Below are 16,841 nucleotides of genomic sequence, written 5' to 3'. Positions count from 1 at the left end.
GAGAGTGCCCAGGGAAGTTTGGAGCCCCCATGCCTGGAGGTGTCCAAGGAATTCCTGGATGTGGCACTGGGTCCCAAGGTGGGATGGGGCACAGCTTGGACTGGATGATCCAGGAGGGCTTTTCCAACCTCAGTGATCCCGTGATGCCTGTTTTTGCTTAGCCTCAAAATTCATGGAATATGAGGTGCCCAAAGATTCCTGCTTGCGATGGAACCATCCCTGAAACACTCTGGGACCCCCCAAACCCCCGTGTGATCCCCAAAACCCACTGAGATCCCCATCCCACCTTATTTTCCATGGAAGCAGCACCTCGGCCGGGAAGATGCTGAGCAAATCCCCCATCCCAGACAATTCCCAGCTTCCAAAGCCCTTCCCAGGCAGTTCCAATGATTGACAGAATCCCAGCCGGGCCCATTTCACGCTTCATATCCCACAAATCCCAAGTACAGGGTGTACTACATCCAATTATCCCACTTGGAAAAAGCCGAGACCCCCCTCCTTAAACCCCTTTAAGCAAATCCATCCCGCTGTGCCGATCTGGAATCTTTTCCCACCACATGGCTTCCAGCGCTGGATCCGAAAATAAACACCTTGTAAAAGCTCTCTGTAAAGGCCGGAATAATGAAGGAAAAGCCGGGTGGAGCATTCCGGCTCCGGGAATTTTTTGATCTTGCCATGTGCTGTTTGAACTCCGGCTTGGTTCCTGCGGCCGTAAAAAATCCCGGCTGGAAAGGCAGGCGCTGGAAGGTGGAATTTCAATCAAAGGTTGGGAGCGACTGTGGGGAATTGGGAGCTGCTCAAAACCACCTGTGCCCAACCGGGCCGGGAGGGAAGGAGTTTTCCAATGGTTCTCCTTTGTTCCATCCTGGGGCTCCCAGGAGTGTGGCCAGGTGGATTAGGATCCATGGAATTGTGGAGTAAGTTGGGTGGGAAGGCAGCTGAAAGCTCACCCAGTTCCATCCAGGGATAAATTCCACTCCCAGGTGGATCCAAGCCCCAGTGTCCAGCCTGGCCTTGGGCACTCCAGGGATCCAGGGGCAGCCCCAGCAAATCTGGGAATTCCAGCCCAGCCCCTGCCCATCCTCCCAGCCAGCAATTCCTTGCCAAGATCCCAGCCCAATCTCCCCTTTCCCAGTGGCAGCCATTCCCTGGCTCCTGTCCCTCTGTCCCTTGTCCCCAGTCCCTCTCCAGCTCTCCTGGAGCCCCTCCAGGCCCTGCCAGGGGCTCTGAGCTCTGCCTGGAGCCTTCCCTTCTCCAGGGGAACATTCCCAGCTCTCCCAGCCTTTCCCATGGCACAGCTGCTCCATCACTCTGATCGTCCTGGTGCCTCCTCTGGATTTGCTCCAAGAGCTCCGTGTCCTTCCCATGCTGGGAATTCCAGAGCTGGAATTCCTGTAGGTGGGGACTCCATGGGTCATCCCAACTCAGGTTGCAAATACTCTCTCCAAAAAAACCAAGGATGCTCCTGGATGAGAGGGTGTCCATCGTATTTTGTTCGGATGGGAATGCCTGGGGTGTTTTGGGGACTGGAAATCCAGGGAAAACCAGGGAAAACCCAGGGAAAACCCAGGCAAACCCAGGTGCCGCTCTTTTCCCTGCTTTTCTGAACCTTCCAGCCTCTTCAGGATGGTTTTCCGTAACTTTCCTGGCTGGATTAATGCTATAAAGATTTTCCTTCTCTTTTTGAGAGAGGAATTTCCCCCAGTCTGAGTTTCTAAAATATTTCCGTGGAAGAGAAATATTCCCATCTTCAGGACAGCTCTTCGGAAAACATGGAAATGCTTTTTTAATGCTTTTCTCAGCATTCCTTTGGAATTTCCATCATTGTTCCCTCTTTTTTGGGTGCCATCATTCTCTTCTAGCCCTGGAAAATTCAAACCCTGTTGGCCGTATGGGAAGAGCACATTCCCAGGTTTTTGAGTCCTGCAGGAAAACAGTTTCTGGGGTGGAAAATGAGAAAACCATGGAATGATTTAGGATGGAAAAGCCTTCCAAGACCAGCAACTCTGCCAAGGCCACCACTGACCGTGTCCCCAGGTGCCACATCCAGAGGGATCTGAAATCATTCCAGGGATGGACATTCCATTGTCTCCCTGGGCAGCCTCTGCATGGCTGGGAAACCCTTTCCATGAAGGAATTTCCCCCAAAATGCAGCCTAAACTGGAAGTTTAAACTTTGGATTCCCAGTTAAGCCTGTTCTGGGATGGGTCATGGGACAACCAGGACAATCCGAGGTTGCCTGGGTGTGGATCCCATTTTCCCCAAAATCCACTCAGGGAAGAGCTCGACTCCCACATCCCGCAGGTGCCATGGGGTGGAAAATGCAGGGAATTGGGTTTGGAACATTCGGCTTCCTGTGCCAATTCCAGCAGCAGCTGGATGTGGTTGCCAAGTCTGGATCTGGGAATTTCTTTAGGGCAGGAAAGGGTTTGCATGGAATGTCGGAGCAAACGGCATCTCCATGGATGTGCCGGGCCTGGTTCTGGGATTCTTGTGGACATGGAGGGGCTGGAGTGTGTCCAGGGAAGGGAACGGAGCTGGGAAGGGGCTGGAGAATTCCTGAGGGAGCTGGGAAGGGCCTGGAGAATTCCTGAGGGAGCTGGGAAAGGGGCTCAGCCGGAAGAAAAGGAAGATCCAGAGAGACCTTCTGGCTCTCCACAACTTCCTGGAATGTTGGAGCCAGGTGGGAGCTGGGATCTGATCCCAGGGAATAACAGGATAAGAGGGAATCACCTCAGGCTGTGCCAGGGCAGGCTCAGGTTGGACACCAGCAGGAATTTCCCCATGGAAAGGGGGTCAGGCGTTGGAAGTGCCCAGGGAGGTTTGGAGTGCCCATCCCTGGAGGTGTCCAAGGAATTCCTGGATGTGACACTCAGTGCCAAGGTGGGCAGTGGGCACAGCTTGGACTCAACGATCCCAGAGGGATTTTCCAACCTCAGGGATTCTGTGGCATCCAATGGGAGTCTCCTGCATGTCCAGGACTCCCAAATTCCTGCAGGATGCGCCTGAAATTGGACTTTTTTTGGAGCAAACTTCCTCTCTTTCCCCAAAATCAGTTTTCCTCCTTTGCATTCTGGAATGCATCCACAGTCCAGGAGAAATGCAGCCCTGTCAACACTTCCCTGGGAATCGGAGCCGATTTTTTCCCTGCTCCTTTATCCACAAAAATCCATAAAACATCCCCGAGCCTCCCCTCGCTTGGAAAACAAACCCCCAAACAATAATTCCAGCCTTTTTCCCCCGTGGTTTGGACAAGGCCGGGACATAAATTTCGCGCTCCGGGTTGTTTTTATAGGGAATGTTCGGAGCTCGATTTAATCATGGAAGCGAATTTCACGCTGCCTTGAAAGGGACCCATAAACTTCTCTCGGCATCAAATTCCCCCTTCCCAATTCCCTGTTCCTTTTCCTGCCTTTCCAGCGGAGCTCTGGGTGTCCCCAGCTGGACCGGGCTCGGAGCAGGGAGGTTTTGTCTCCATCCAAGTGATATTTTATGGTGTTTTTCCATAAAAAAAAGAAAAAAGGGAGGGGGGGAATTTTGAGCCATGGAGCATTGAATTCCCGCCTGGAAAGGGTCGAGCCCCACCTGAGTTATCCCTGGAATGCTGGGATGTTGTTCTGAGGGATTGGGATGCAGAGGGTGCAGAGCCAAGGTTTTGTTCCCTTTTTCCTTGGATCTTGCAGTGGGGAGGAGGGAAGGTGGAATCCCAGAGTCTGCCAGGTTTGCCAGAAGTTCCATGGAATTGTGGAATGGTTTGGAATGGGAAGGACCTTAAAGCCCATCCAGGGACACCTCCCACTCTCCCAGGTGGATCCAAGCCCCGGTGTCCAACCTGGCCTTGGGCACTGCCAGGGATGGGACAACCACGGCTTCTCTGGGATTTCCATCCCAGCTCCTCCCCACCCTCCCAGCCTGGAATTCCTTCTCAAGATCCCATCCAACCTTTCCTTCAGCTTCATTATCCCAAGGACATGGATCCACTTGGGATAGGTGGGAGATGATCCCAAGTGCGAGGTTTTCCTCAAGTTTGGCTCCTTGTGGATGGGATGGGGCAATGAGAAATTCCAGCGAATCCTTGGGAAGTTGCATCAGCCCAGAAGGGAGTGTGGGATGCACCTGGAGCATGGACACATCCATGGAATGTGGGAGTGATGGGATGGACCTCTGAGCCAGGAATTCACTGGGAAGAAGAGTCACCTGGAGGACATGGAGCTTGTGGAAATTCCCTTTCCAGGGAATATTACATCCGGGAAACGAGGTGGTCTTCAAGGTCCCTTTCAGTGCAAACAGGTCTGGAATTCCAAATGTTTCCCCCTTTTCCAAGCCAAGCTTGGGAACCTGGATTTCTCCTGGCTTTCTCCTGGATTTCTCCTGGATGGGACAATCCAAAGGAGCTGGTGTTCACCTTGGACATGGATCTTCTGCCTCCTTGGAATTTTCCAGCCCCTCCTGAGGTCATACCAGCTTTGTTATCCACGGATCCACGGCTCCTGGATCCCTATGGATCCCTTCTTTCCCCAGTTTCTGGGAAAGGGAAGAACCAACATCGACTCTTCCCTTTTTTTAGCAATTTTAATTTAAAACGGCTGAAAAATCTGGGAAAAATCCCCCTGGATAACCATCCATCCCAAACCCCTGTAACCAGCAGAGGGGAGAGAGGGAATTTTCCATGGACTTCCTTTGGGATTTCTGGATTATCCAATATCTCAAATGCATCCATAAAATGCTCCAGTGCAAAATTCCTGGCACGTTTTCCCAAAACCGGGCAGGGGATGGAGCGAAATTGAAACAGAACCATCCAGGGGGATCTCTTAAAATGAATCCAATGGGATTGGAGTGCCCACAGACTCCCAGCTGGAATATTTGTGTTCCTATGGAAAGTGACACGTTTTTCCTCCTTTTTCATAATTTAATATTGGATGAAATAATGAATCTGAGTCTTGGGGTGAATTTATGGAGCGAGGGATGAATAACACTGGAGTTTCCTGGTTTTAATTAAATCCCGTCATTTCTGACACTTCCAGGAGGGATTGCCACCGGAACACCCTCGGAGGGGTGTCAGGAATCCCGCCGGGATTTTCCTGCTCTTTGCTGGAGCCAGGAATAACAATCCCAACAATTCCTCAGCTCTGGGTGTGATTTTGTCTTTCTCCTTTTATCCCTTTTTGGACATCAAGAGGAATTTTTTAAATGGAAAAGATGGAGGAAGTGTCCAGGGAGATTTGGAGTCCCCATCCCTGGAGGTGTCCAAGGAATTCCTGGATGCTGAGGTGGGGATGGGGCACAGCTTGGACTGGCTGATCCCAAAAGGCTTTTCCATCCTCAGGGATTCTGGGATTCTTAATCCTGACTCCCAGGCATCCCAACAGTGGTGTAGATCCCTTTTGGAAAAAATTCCTGGCGTCACACATGGAAATAGCGACGCAGATGCCGCTTCCCAGGCAGTGGATATTCCTTACTCTGGGGTGCAGAACTTGTGGATAACTTGGGAATGTTCCCCTGGAGAAGGGAAGGCTCCAGGCAGAGCTCAGAGCCCCTGGCAGGGCCTGGAGGGGCTCCAGGAGACCTGGAGAGGGACTGGGGACGTGGAAAACTCCTCCACAAAGGCCAGCCCCTGTTTTCCACCTGGATTCCCTTTTTTCCATAGAAATCCCCTTCCTAAATCCCAAATCCCAGGGACTGCTGTCTCCCTGTACAGCTGGGAGAAGGGGGATGCTAAGAAATTATGGAATCATGGAATGCCAGACTGTTTTGGGATGGGAGGGACCTTAGGGATCATCCAGATCCAACCCCGTGGTCTGGGAACCTTCCACTGGATCGAATCCAATACGGAATTTCCTGAGGATGCTGGAGAAGAAGGGGCTGGACTGTGCCGAGGTCCTGATTAAATCCGGAATTTTCCCTGGGCACATCCCATGGAAGTTTCTCCCTGTGCTCCATCATATCCAGCCTGGAGAAGGGAAGGCTCCAGAGATTCCCTGGAGCCCATTCCAGGCCTAAAGGGGCTCCAGGAGAGCTGGAGAGGGACTGGGGACAAGGGACAGAGGGACAGGAGCCAGGGAATGGCTGCCACTGGGAAAGGGGAGATTGGGCTGGGATCTTGGCAAGGAATTGCTGTCTGGGAGGGTGGGCAGGGGCTGGGCTGGAATTCCCAGATTTGCTGTGGCTGCCCCTGGATCCCTGGCAGTGCCCAAGGCCAGGCTGGACTTTGGGGATTGGAGCAACCAGTGGGATATCAGCAGATTCCTGGGATCCCATGGAATCTCCCTTTCCACATCCAGGTTCCATTAATAAATTCAGGAGCCGTGGGTGGCCTGAAGATGGAACTGGCATTTCATGGCCTCAGGTTGTCCCAGTGCCTGTGACAGACCTGGGAGCAGATTGATGCTGTGGTGCATCCGGAAGGGAAGGAATCCTTGGGAATTCCCTGCTGGAAGTGCTGATTTAGGTGTCAATCCCACAATTTTCCATGAATTAAGAGGAAGGCGAAGTTTGGCAGCGCCAGCACTCAATGTTCATTGTTCTCTTCACCTTGGAGTCTCATCCTTATTGGAATTGTGGGAATTTCTGTCTCTCCTAAGACTTCTGTTTGGGATCCCATGGAGACATTTCCTAAATTGCATTAAATTAAATTATTTAAATAAAATTAATAACCTTAATTTAAATCATTAAATTAAGGCATAAATTGTTGCCAACGCCTTCCAGAAGCATCTTGGGTTTTCCACTGATCATCCTTATCCAAGAGTTTTCCAGAGCCTGTGCTCCTGCAGATCCACAGCAGGATGCCCTAGGAATTCCAGGATTTCCAGAGCCAGGCTCTGTCCAATTCTCCTGATGAATTTTTAATTTCCTCATGGTTTCTTTCCTGGTGGGATTTTAGGAACACTTCTGGAGCTTGGACAAGACAGAAAACAAGATCCCACCCCAGCTGATCCTCCAAATCTGGGACAATGACAAGTTCTCCTTCGACGACTACTTGGGTAAGTTGGGAATTTTGGGATCCATCACAAAAAAAGGGATGACATCACCAGCACAGGTTGGCTGGACAAGCTGTGGCCGCTCCTGGATCCCTGGAAGTGTCCAAGGCCAGGTTGGATGGGGCTTGGAGCCACCTGGGATAGAGGAAGTTTGGATTGGGGTGGCTGGGGTGGCCCAAACTCCACGGGATCAGGGAACATTCCATGTTTTAAGGGTTATCCCACTGAGATGTCTCACCTGGAGTATTGTTCCCTGCAGGATCCATCCAGATGGATCTCAACAGGATGCCCAAGCCTGCCAAGACGGCGGAAAAGTGTTCCTTGGATCTTGTGGACGATTCCCTGTCCTCCGGCCGCTCCGTGTCCCTCTTCGAGCAGAAAACCGTCAAGGGCTGGTGGCCCTGTGTGGCCGAGCAGAACCAGCAGAAGATCCTGGCGGTAAAGTGCCCTCTCCCTGTTTTTCCTTGGATCCTTCACTCCAGTTCCCATCCCTGGAAGTGTCCAAGGCTTTAAATTCCTTCCCGATCCAAACCGTTCCAGAATTCCCTGAAGTCTTCGTTCAGTTCAAGCCATTCCAGTCAATTCCATTTCCAGCTGGAGATTTTGTGGATCCAGCCAGATCCGCTGTGGTTGGCTGGAAGTTTTCCGGCGTTGTGCAGAGGAACGATTGGTTTTGTGGGATTTTCAGCCTGGTTTTTGGAATGTGCCGCCAAATTTGATTCCCCATCATGACTCTCCCCAACAATCTTGTGTCCTAAACGCCTGGAAAAAATTCCAGCTGTCCCAGGGATAACTTTAAAGGTGTCTGGGCTTCTGTTGCAGGTTTTGGTGACTGCTCCATGCAGGTGAGGAAATCCAGGCAGGGAACTGGGTGATTTAACCAAAAAACCCTGAGCTGGTTCCAGGGAAATCGGGAATTAGGGCGTCGGGAAAAGCTGGATGTGGCACTCCGTGATGATCGGTCACAGCTTGGACTTGATCCCAGAGGTTTTTCCAGCCTCGGCAATCCTGGGATTCCGTGGTTGCTCAAATTTGGGTGTCAGTGGGATCCGGGATTTCCTGGAATATCTCCAGTGACAGGTGAAGGATCTCTGGAATCCTGGGATCTCCCATGGTCATTGTTGGGAGTGGTTTGGTTCTGCTCAAACCATATTTTCTTCCCCTAATCCCTATTTTCCATCCCACGTTCATTCCTCACCTTTCCCCCTGTTTTTGGGGATAATAAATAAGTTTTTGTTTAACCCGCCCAGGGCAAACTGGAGATGACTTTGGAAATCGTGGCGGAACAGGAGCACGAGGAGCGTCCGGCCGGGATGGGACGGGATGAGCCAAACATGAACCCCAGGCTGGAGGATCCCAAGTAAGAACATCCCGAATGGAAAACCAACCACCAGGGCATGGAATTCTCAAGGACCAAATGGGAATTCTGTGTTTCCAGCTGCAGGGAACTGGGCTGAACTGGGTTTGCACCCGGGTGGGATCCGCTCTGAACTGGTGGGGACTGGGAGGGAGGTCTGGAGAACAAGCTCTGTGGAACTGGGGAGTTGGTCTGGATCACCAATCCAGTGGGATTGGGAGGCTGGTCTGGACCATGAATCCATTGGGATTGGGAGGCTGGTCTGGATTACCAATCCAGTGGGATTGGGAGGCTGGTCTGGATTACCAATCCAGTGGGATTGGGAGGCTGGTCTGGACCATGAATCCATTGGGATTTGGAAGCTGGTCTGGATCACCAATCCAGTGGGACTGGGAGGCTGGTCTGGACCATGAATCCATTGGGATTTGGAGGCTGGTCTGGACCACCAAGGAGAACATTAATGGGATGTATCCAGAAAGATGGAAGAGCTGAGACAGTCCAGGGGGATTGGGAGGTTAGTCTGGAGCATGAGTCCAGTGGGACTGGGAGCCTGGTCTGGATCACCAAGGAGGATGTTGGTGGGACACACCCAGAAGGATGGAAAGCTGAATCCAGCTGGGAGTGGGAAGCTGGCCTGGATCACCAGACCAGTGGGATTGGGAGGCTGGCCTGGATCATGAATCCAGTGGGATTGGGAGGCTGGCCTGGACCATGAATCCAGTGGGATTGGGAGCCTGGTCTGGACCATGAATCCAGTGGGATTGGGAGCCTGGTCTGGAACACCAATCCAGCAGGATTTGGGAGACTGGTCTGGACTACCAAGGTGGACATTGATGGGACATCCCCAGAGGGATGAGGAGCTGACACATTCCAGTGGGATTGGGAAGCTGGATCACCAATCCAGTGGGATTTTGAAGCTGGTCTGGGACCACCAAGGCGGATGGGACTGGGGATCCAGGAGGATGAAATTCTGAGGTGACCCGTCCTTCCCTTGGCTCCAGGCGTCCCGAGACCTCCTTCCTGTGGTTCACGTCCCCGTACAAGACCCTGAAGTTCATCCTGTGGCGCCGCTACAAGTGGGTGCTGATCCTGGCCATCCTCCTCTTCATCCTGCTGCTTTTCCTGGGAATCTTCGTCTACGCCTTCCCGGTACGGAGTGGCTGCGAGAGGACAGGGATTGGCAGAGGTCTGAGGGGTGGCGGGACGGAAAATTCTGTGCTGAGGAACACAACGGGTTAAAAAGGAACTTTTTTGGGTTTGGGATCCTCACGGGAAAAATATGGAGGGGTTGGAGCATGGCCAGGGATGGGAATGGAGTTGGGAAGGGGCTGGAGCACCAGAAAAAGCTGAGGGAAAGGGGGTCATCCCGGAGAAAAGCAGGATCAGGGAGGACCTTCTGGCTCTCCACAATTCCCTGGAAGTTTGGAGCCAGGTGGGATGTGGGATTTGCTCCTAGGGAACAAGAAGACAAGAGGGAATGGCTTCAAGTTGTTCCAAGGGAATTTTAGGTTGGATATTAAGGAAAATCCCTCATGGAAAGCAGTGCCAGCCCCGGAGATGGGGGTGGAGTCCCCATCCATGGAATTATTCCAAAAACATCTGGATGTGGCATTTGAGGACACATGGATAATGGTGAACAAAGGTTGGGGCTCTTTTCCAACCCCCAAAAATTCCATGATATCAGGAATGGTGGAGATCCCAAAAAAACATGGGAAGGCCATTCCTGGCATGTCCTCAGCAACACCAAGTGCTGGCACTGGTGTGCCAAGATCCCAAGATTTTCTGGGATGCAGAGGGAAAACTGGGATAGATTTGCTTGCCTTGGTTGCCTTTGGCAAAATTCCGTGGAGCTGCCGTCTGGATTTGTCCTTGGAATAAATTAGGATGGGGCAGGGCTGGAGGAGCCTGTCCCTGCTGGAAAGCTCTGCATTCTAGAAAATTCCTGGCACAGCTTCGGGAATGCTCCAGGACCCCTTTCCCAAGGGGCAGAACAGGTGATGTCCCAAATTTTGTGGGATCGTGGAAAAAGGAGCTGTGGAGAGACAAGGCCAGGGATTGGGTGGTGAATCCATGAGATTTGTGGGAATCCCAGAAGAGGGGAGGAGCAGCGGGATCCTGAAGAGAGGAGGAGGCATCAGCAAATCAAGGAAAACTGGGAATGCTTCCCACCAGTCAGACACTGGGATGGTGCTGGAGGGAGGGGGCAAATTTATTCCAAGGGCTTGGAGAGGTGGGAATTTCTCTTAAAAATTTTGGGAAGAGCAACCAAAATCCAGGATTGACTCCTGCTGCTTTTTAAATTCTTCCAATGATTCCCTTATTTTTCTGATCATTCCCTCATTTTTCCAGCAACTCCCTCATTTTTCCAATCATTCCCTTATTCTTCCAACAGATCTCGTATTGTTCTAATGATTCCCTTGTTTTTCCAGCGATTCCCTTATTTTTCCAGTGATTCCCTCCTTTCCCCAATGATTCCCATGTTTTTCCATCCTTCCAGAACTACGCTGCTATGAAACTGGTGAAACCTTTCAACTGAAGCTGCTCCCGTGCCTGCCTGGGAATTTTGGGAAGGAATTTTGGAAGTGGAGAAGGAACAACCTCATCCAGGCCTCCAGCCGCTGCCAAAGACTCTGCTTCCCTTTGGAATTCCACCTGGGGAACGTCACCTAACTGAAGCCTCCACCAAAATATTCCCGGTTTTCCAGCCTTCTGTGTTTTGTTTGAGTTTTCCCGCTGCTCTGGTTGGTAAATCCCAAATTCCAGCGGAAATCCAAGGAGGGAGCAGGGAAAGGATCTTTCCATCCATAAGTTGGGAATGTTCAGAGGATCCTCAGGGCAGGATTTGGGATTTGCCAGCCTGAGCAAATCCCACGGATTCCAAGCGCTTTTCCCTCTCTGATCCAGCCTCAGTTTCCTTTTTCCCTGTGTTGTCCCGTTTATGTATTGCAAACCTGTGGAAAATGTCTTGGAAAACCGGAACCCTGGGGATGACATGTCGCATTCCCAAAGCTGAAATCATGGGAATGGGAAAGGCTGTGGTGCAAAACCTGGGATGTGGAGTTGGTGCTTCACAAAATCCCAGTTTCTCTTGGATTCGGAGGCCTCTGCATTCCTTCATGGAATTCTGGAGCTGGTTTTCCCTTGGAGCTCCTCCACAATCCCGCAGGTCTCCCATTCCAGCTGGGCTTTGATTTCCTCCTCTCCCACTGTCTCCCAGCCACTTTTTTGGGAATTCTTGGTCTTTTTACTGTCACTGTTTGCAGAATCCCAGAATCCCTGAGGTTGGAAAAGACCTTTGGGATTATTGAGTCCAAGCTGTGCCCAATCCCCAATGAGTGCCACGTCCGGGAATTCCTTGGAAACCTCCAGGGATGGGGACTCCAAACCTCCCTGGGCACTTCCAAGGCCTGACCACCCTTTCCATGGGGAAATTCCTGCTGGTGTCCAACCTGAGTCTCTCCTGAGGCTGTTCCCTCTTTTCCTGTTATTCCCTGGGATCGGATCCCAAATCCCACCTGGCTCCAAATCTTCAGGGAGCTGTGCAGAGCCAGAAGGGTCCCTCCTGATCCTCCTTTTCTCCAGGCTGAGCCTCACTGATATTCCTTTGAAATCAGCCATTTTCCCTTGTATTCCCAAAGATTCTTACGGAAAACATCCCAACCCACACTCGCTGTTGCCAGGCATTAATGGAGCGAAAAACCTGTCCCGGGGCCGGATTTTTTTTCCAAACAAATCCATGATCCACAACCTGCTCAGCCTCCCCCGGATCTGATGGGAATGCTGGGACATTCCCGCTTTTGCTGTTCCCTCCTCCTGTCCCTGGAGTGGGATGATCCCGTGGGATGTGGCACTTGGGGATTTGTGACCTTGGCGGTGTCAGACTTGAGCTCAGGGGTCTTTCCCACCCTGGATGGTTCCATGGCTCCCAGAGTTTTCCACTGCTGGGAGGATGTTAATCCTCAAATTCTCATCCTGCAAGGAATCTTCTCCCATTCTCCCACCAGAAAATTCCCATTAATATCCGGCTGCACCGGCACCTTGGCTGCTTCGTGATCTTCCCATCCTCCCTTCAGCAGGATGAGGTTTATCCTTGATTCCATGTTTTTCTTGGAGCTGTGGCTGCTCCAAATGAGCGAGGAGCTGGGAAAAATGATCCCAAGGGATCAGTTTCCCAGGAAAAAAACACTGATAGCATCTCCTGCCCAGCTCTGGCTGGGATTTTAAACCTGTGCTTAAAGAATAGGGAAAAATATTTTAGTTGCTTTGTTGGATGGGGGTGTAATCCATGGGGGATCAAATCCCGGGGTTCTCATTGGAACATCTCCCTGATTGCACAGGATAGCTCCTACTCCGTGTTTTCTGCATGGAAAACGCACAGCTTTGGGATTTATAGGGATTTATAGGGCTTTATAGGGATTTATAACCCCATCCCTGTTGCTGAGCTTTGGCTGATCCATGGCCCCTTCCCAAAAGTTGGAGCAGAGGAATTGGCTCCGGATTTGCACATCCCAGGGCGGAGGTTTCATTTTCCATCGTTAAATGCTTCGTTTTCCTTCGTTTTTTTCCCTCCCAACCCCGTTCCCACCCCCTTCCCTGTTTATAGCCACCCTCAAACCACCAGGATTCACTCCAATTTTCCAGAGGTTTTATTATCCCAAAGGATCTGAGGAGCCAAGGACAAAAGTTGCTTCTGTTTGGTCCTTGCTAGGATGGGAGTTTGGGTTTTATGGGAATGTTGGTCCCTGCTCCTTTCCCACCAGGATCCAGCTGTGCCGGAGGGAATCTGGAATTCCCTGAGTGCTCTCCTGGAATCCACCGTGGCAGTTCAGGTCCAATATCTCTTGGATTTGTGGGGATTCTGGGATTTCCCATCCTGGTGTAATTCCCCGTGATCCCAACCCAAAAATCTTGGAGCCAAGAGCCCCAAATGGGTGAGTGATCCATGTTGGAGTGCCAAACGTGGGATGCTCATCCCCCATCCCATCGGGAACACCGCTGTCTATCCCAGGAAGATAAGGCATCAAAATCTGTCCATGGGTTACCTTTGGAATGTCCAAGGCCAGCTTGGATAAGGGATTGTGGAATGCCTGGAATGGGATGGGCTTGAATGTTTGGGATTCACCCCAGAGATAATTCTGGGGGGAAATCCTGTTTTATTCCCAGCATTCCCCTGGCAAAGCCAGGTCAGCAGTGATAGGAGGGAAGGATACAGTGCATCTAATTCCATGAGAACAGGGATTTCCAGAAGGAAATCTGTGCTCCCAGTCCAGGTTTCATGCCAGGAGGATCCCGTGGGAGTCCAGTGGGAAAATTCAGGTTGGAGCACCTGGAAAAATGAACTCCATCCCATTTTTTCCCCCGAACAGCCACATCCAGCTCCGGGCCTGGTTGTGTCTTCTCCAAATCCAGGTGGGAGCTGTAGAAAGAATTCCCTGTGGCTTCCGGTTATCCAGGGAATTGGCTGGAATTTGTTCCGGATCACCCGTGCCTGCCTTATCTGCAATCATGCCCAAAGCACTGTGATTCCCAAAGAAATGCTCTGAAACATTCCCGTTCCCAGTGTTTTGATTGTGGGGATGGAATTGTGGGTCCTCTTGGGAGTGGGAGTGGGAATGGGAAAATCGGGACTGTGGAGAAGGGAAAAATTCCAGGGAATCCTCAGAGTCCCTGAAGGGGCTCCAGGAGAGCTGGAGAGGGACTGGGGACAAGGGACAGAGGGACAGGAGGCAGGGAATGGCTGCCACTGGGAAATGGGAGATTGGGCTGGGATCTTGGCAAGGAATTGCTGGCTGGGAGGGTGGGCAGGGGCTGGGCTGGAATTCCCAGGTTTGCTGTGGCTGCCCCTGGATCCCTGGGAACGCCCAAGGCCAGGCTGGATCCACCTGGGACAGCGGGAGGTGTCCCTGCCCATGGATGGGGTGGGAATGGGATGATCCTAAAATCCTTTCCATTCCAACCCATTCCATGATTCCAGCATTCCCTGGAAGTTAATTGCCCAATGTTTCGCTGCTTGAGCGCTTCCTTGATCCCAGATTTCCTCGGCCTGATGCCAGGAGTAATTCCAGCCTGGAATTTCAAAGTGTGGGGACACCTTTGGGACCATTCGTACTCAACACCCCCGTTGTGTTCCCATTCCCTCCGGGAGCTGGAGGACCTGGAAAACTTCCATCCCACAGAGGGGCTGAATTCCCTAAATCTCCAGCATCCATCCCAAAAACCCCTGGGAATGAGCTGGATGGATTTTGCTCCCCAATAAGGACAATTTTCCAGGCACTGCCCGGTTTTATCCGCTCCGAAGGGAGTGTTTTCCACCCACAAAGGCAGATTTTTCCAGAGGGGTTGGAAAAGAGGGAGGTGGCGCAGGGAGAGCGGGATGATCCAAGTCAAGGTGCTTCCATAAATTTTTTTTGGAGCTGTTGGCGGCCGGATTTGTTGGTTTAACCCCTGCAGACGGGGCCTGCCGTGGGTTCTGCGCATTCCTGGGAACACGGATCCAACGGGAGCACTGATCTAATGGGATGCTCCCTAAAAACACTGTTGTAGCCTCCTGGCTCCCAAATCCATAAGTTTTCCAATGGGAAGGCAGAGATTTCCCTGGATTTGAGTGACATGACTCATTTCAGCCTTGCCTTGAGGCCTGACCCCTTCAGGCTTTCCCAGGATGGCGATTCCTGGTACTGGAATTTCCCCCCTGGAAAACGCAGCCGTGGAAAAGGTGGTGATGAATTTAAAGGCGGATCGATAACCTGAAATTCCTGAAATCGGCTTTTTCCATGGACAACCCTGTGTCGTGGGACAGCTGCAGTCGGGATTCATCCCAGAAAAGCCCAAGCCCTGGGACTGAAGGATGATTTGTGGGGATCTCCGGGAGACTCCCAAGAAATGAGCCGTGAAACTGCTCCGGGTTTGGCTCCATCCGGAATCTGCTTCCAGAGGAAAATGAGTTGAATTTGTCCCGTCTGCTTTTTCCATTTCCATCCCAGCCTTCCCAAAGAACCAATCCCTGAAATGTGCCGGGTATTTTTATCCCGTATAAAAAAAGAGAGGAAAAGGCTTGGGATGCATCCAGGGTTTTATTCCAGCAGCTGAGGTTGGATTGGACCTGGATTCCCCTCAAGGCTGGAACCTTTTCCATGATCCTTCATCTTCCCAAGCTTTCCCAGCGTCATGGAATCATGGAATGGTTCTGGGAAGGGACCTTGAAGCTCCTCCAGTTTCGTGGGATCCACAGTCCATCTTCAAGCCACTTCGAGCCGTGGAATTCTGCCTTTTGGGAAAGGTTTGGTGGATATTTGGGATATTGGGTTGAATAGTGGAAATCGTGGAATGGTTTGGGGTGGAATGGACCTTAAAGCCCATCCAGAGCCTTCCCCAATCCCAGGTTGTTCCAAGCTTTGTCCTTGGACGCTTCCAGGAGTGGGGAATCCAAACCTCCCTGGAAAACAGGATTTTGAAGGTTGGGTTTGGATATCTTTCCCAACTTTTAGGATTCCCTGAATGCCCCCCTTTTGCATTTGGGATGATTCCAGGGAGACTCCCTGGCCCTTGGCTGCTCCATCCCTGTCAGCATTCCTTGTCCCATGGGCTGAACATCAGGAATTTCCAAGCTTAGCAACCTTTTCCATGAATGAATTCTTCCCGATATCCAAACCAAACTTCTCCCGGAGCTGTTTCCCTTTGCTTTCCCTTCTTTTTTTGGTAATTTCCCACATTTCCCTCCATCCTCTCCGCCTTTTCCACTTGTGGATTGTATCCAGGCCCCATCCAAGTCCAGCATCCCAGGAAGGGATGGGAATTACAGCCTCACAAATTCGGGAAGTCGCAGCTCTCCCAAATCCAGCCTATTTTTCCCTTTTTTTCCTTCTTTCCAGAACTCATGGGAATGAAATTCATCCATTCTCCCTCCTCAGTGCTGGGATCTCCTGGAGGTTTTCCCTGGGATCAGCCTAATCCCATGTTTATGAAAATCATGGAGCCCAGAGCACTTTAACCGGATGGAATTCCTGGGGCCAGTGGAGGAGGGAGGAACCTCTTCATCCCTGTTTTTTTCACCTTTTGGAGCAGATTCCAAAGGTTCTTCTTCTGTCCCAAGCCAAAAAAAGACAAATAGGATTTGGTGGATATGGAAAAGTGGGGAAAAAGAAACCCCAGGACACGCCAGAGGTTTACAATTCCTCTTTGCCAACGAAAACAGCTGGAAGGATCATCTGTTGGCAAATCCGTGGCTGGAAAACAAAGCCTGGATTCATTGTCTCCCTGCATGGAAAACAGGGAACAATCGGGATGAGTCACTTCCAAAGGGTGGGAATGGCCTTGGAGCTTCCCAGCGACTCCAAAGAGGGACAGGGAGGTCGTTGGAGAGGTTTGGAGTTCTCCGTGCTTGAGTGCCGGGAAGCGCTCATCCCTCTTTTCACCCCGGGGACTGGGAGAAATCAGAGTCAGGCGCCTCCAAACCATTCCTGGCTTTTTTTTTTTTTCAGGAATTATGCAATCCTAGGGAAAACAAA

General features: G+C 51.4%; 1 protein-coding gene across 4 annotated transcripts in view; it reads left to right on the top strand.

Annotated features, from left to right (window-relative positions):
* DYSF (dysferlin) overlaps positions 1 to 13,874 on the top strand; it is a gene marked incomplete at its 5' end in the record, with an annotated part of 79,401 nt that extends 65,527 nt beyond the window's left edge. For all 4 annotated transcript variants that reach the window (XM_084204878.1, XM_084204876.1, XM_084204875.1 and 1 more), the window contains 5 exons: positions 6,881 to 6,980; positions 7,237 to 7,415; positions 8,228 to 8,337; positions 9,336 to 9,483; positions 10,832 to 13,874. In XM_084204878.1, coding sequence (XP_084061004.1) covers positions 6,881 to 6,980; positions 7,237 to 7,415; positions 8,228 to 8,337; positions 9,336 to 9,483; positions 10,832 to 10,870 — 576 coding nt within the window. In that variant the 3' untranslated portion in view covers positions 10,871 to 13,874. The remainder of the gene's footprint in view (positions 1 to 6,880; positions 6,981 to 7,236; positions 7,416 to 8,227; positions 8,338 to 9,335; positions 9,484 to 10,831) is intronic.
* Positions 13,875 to 16,841: the final 2,967 nt, after the last annotated feature.

The sequence above is a fragment of the Fringilla coelebs genome (genome assembly GCF_963513975.1).
Source record: "Fringilla coelebs genome assembly, chromosome: 4".
NCBI classification, from domain to species: domain Eukaryota; kingdom Metazoa; phylum Chordata; class Aves; order Passeriformes; family Fringillidae; genus Fringilla; species Fringilla coelebs.
This window is presented reverse-complemented; position numbering and strand designations above follow the sequence as displayed.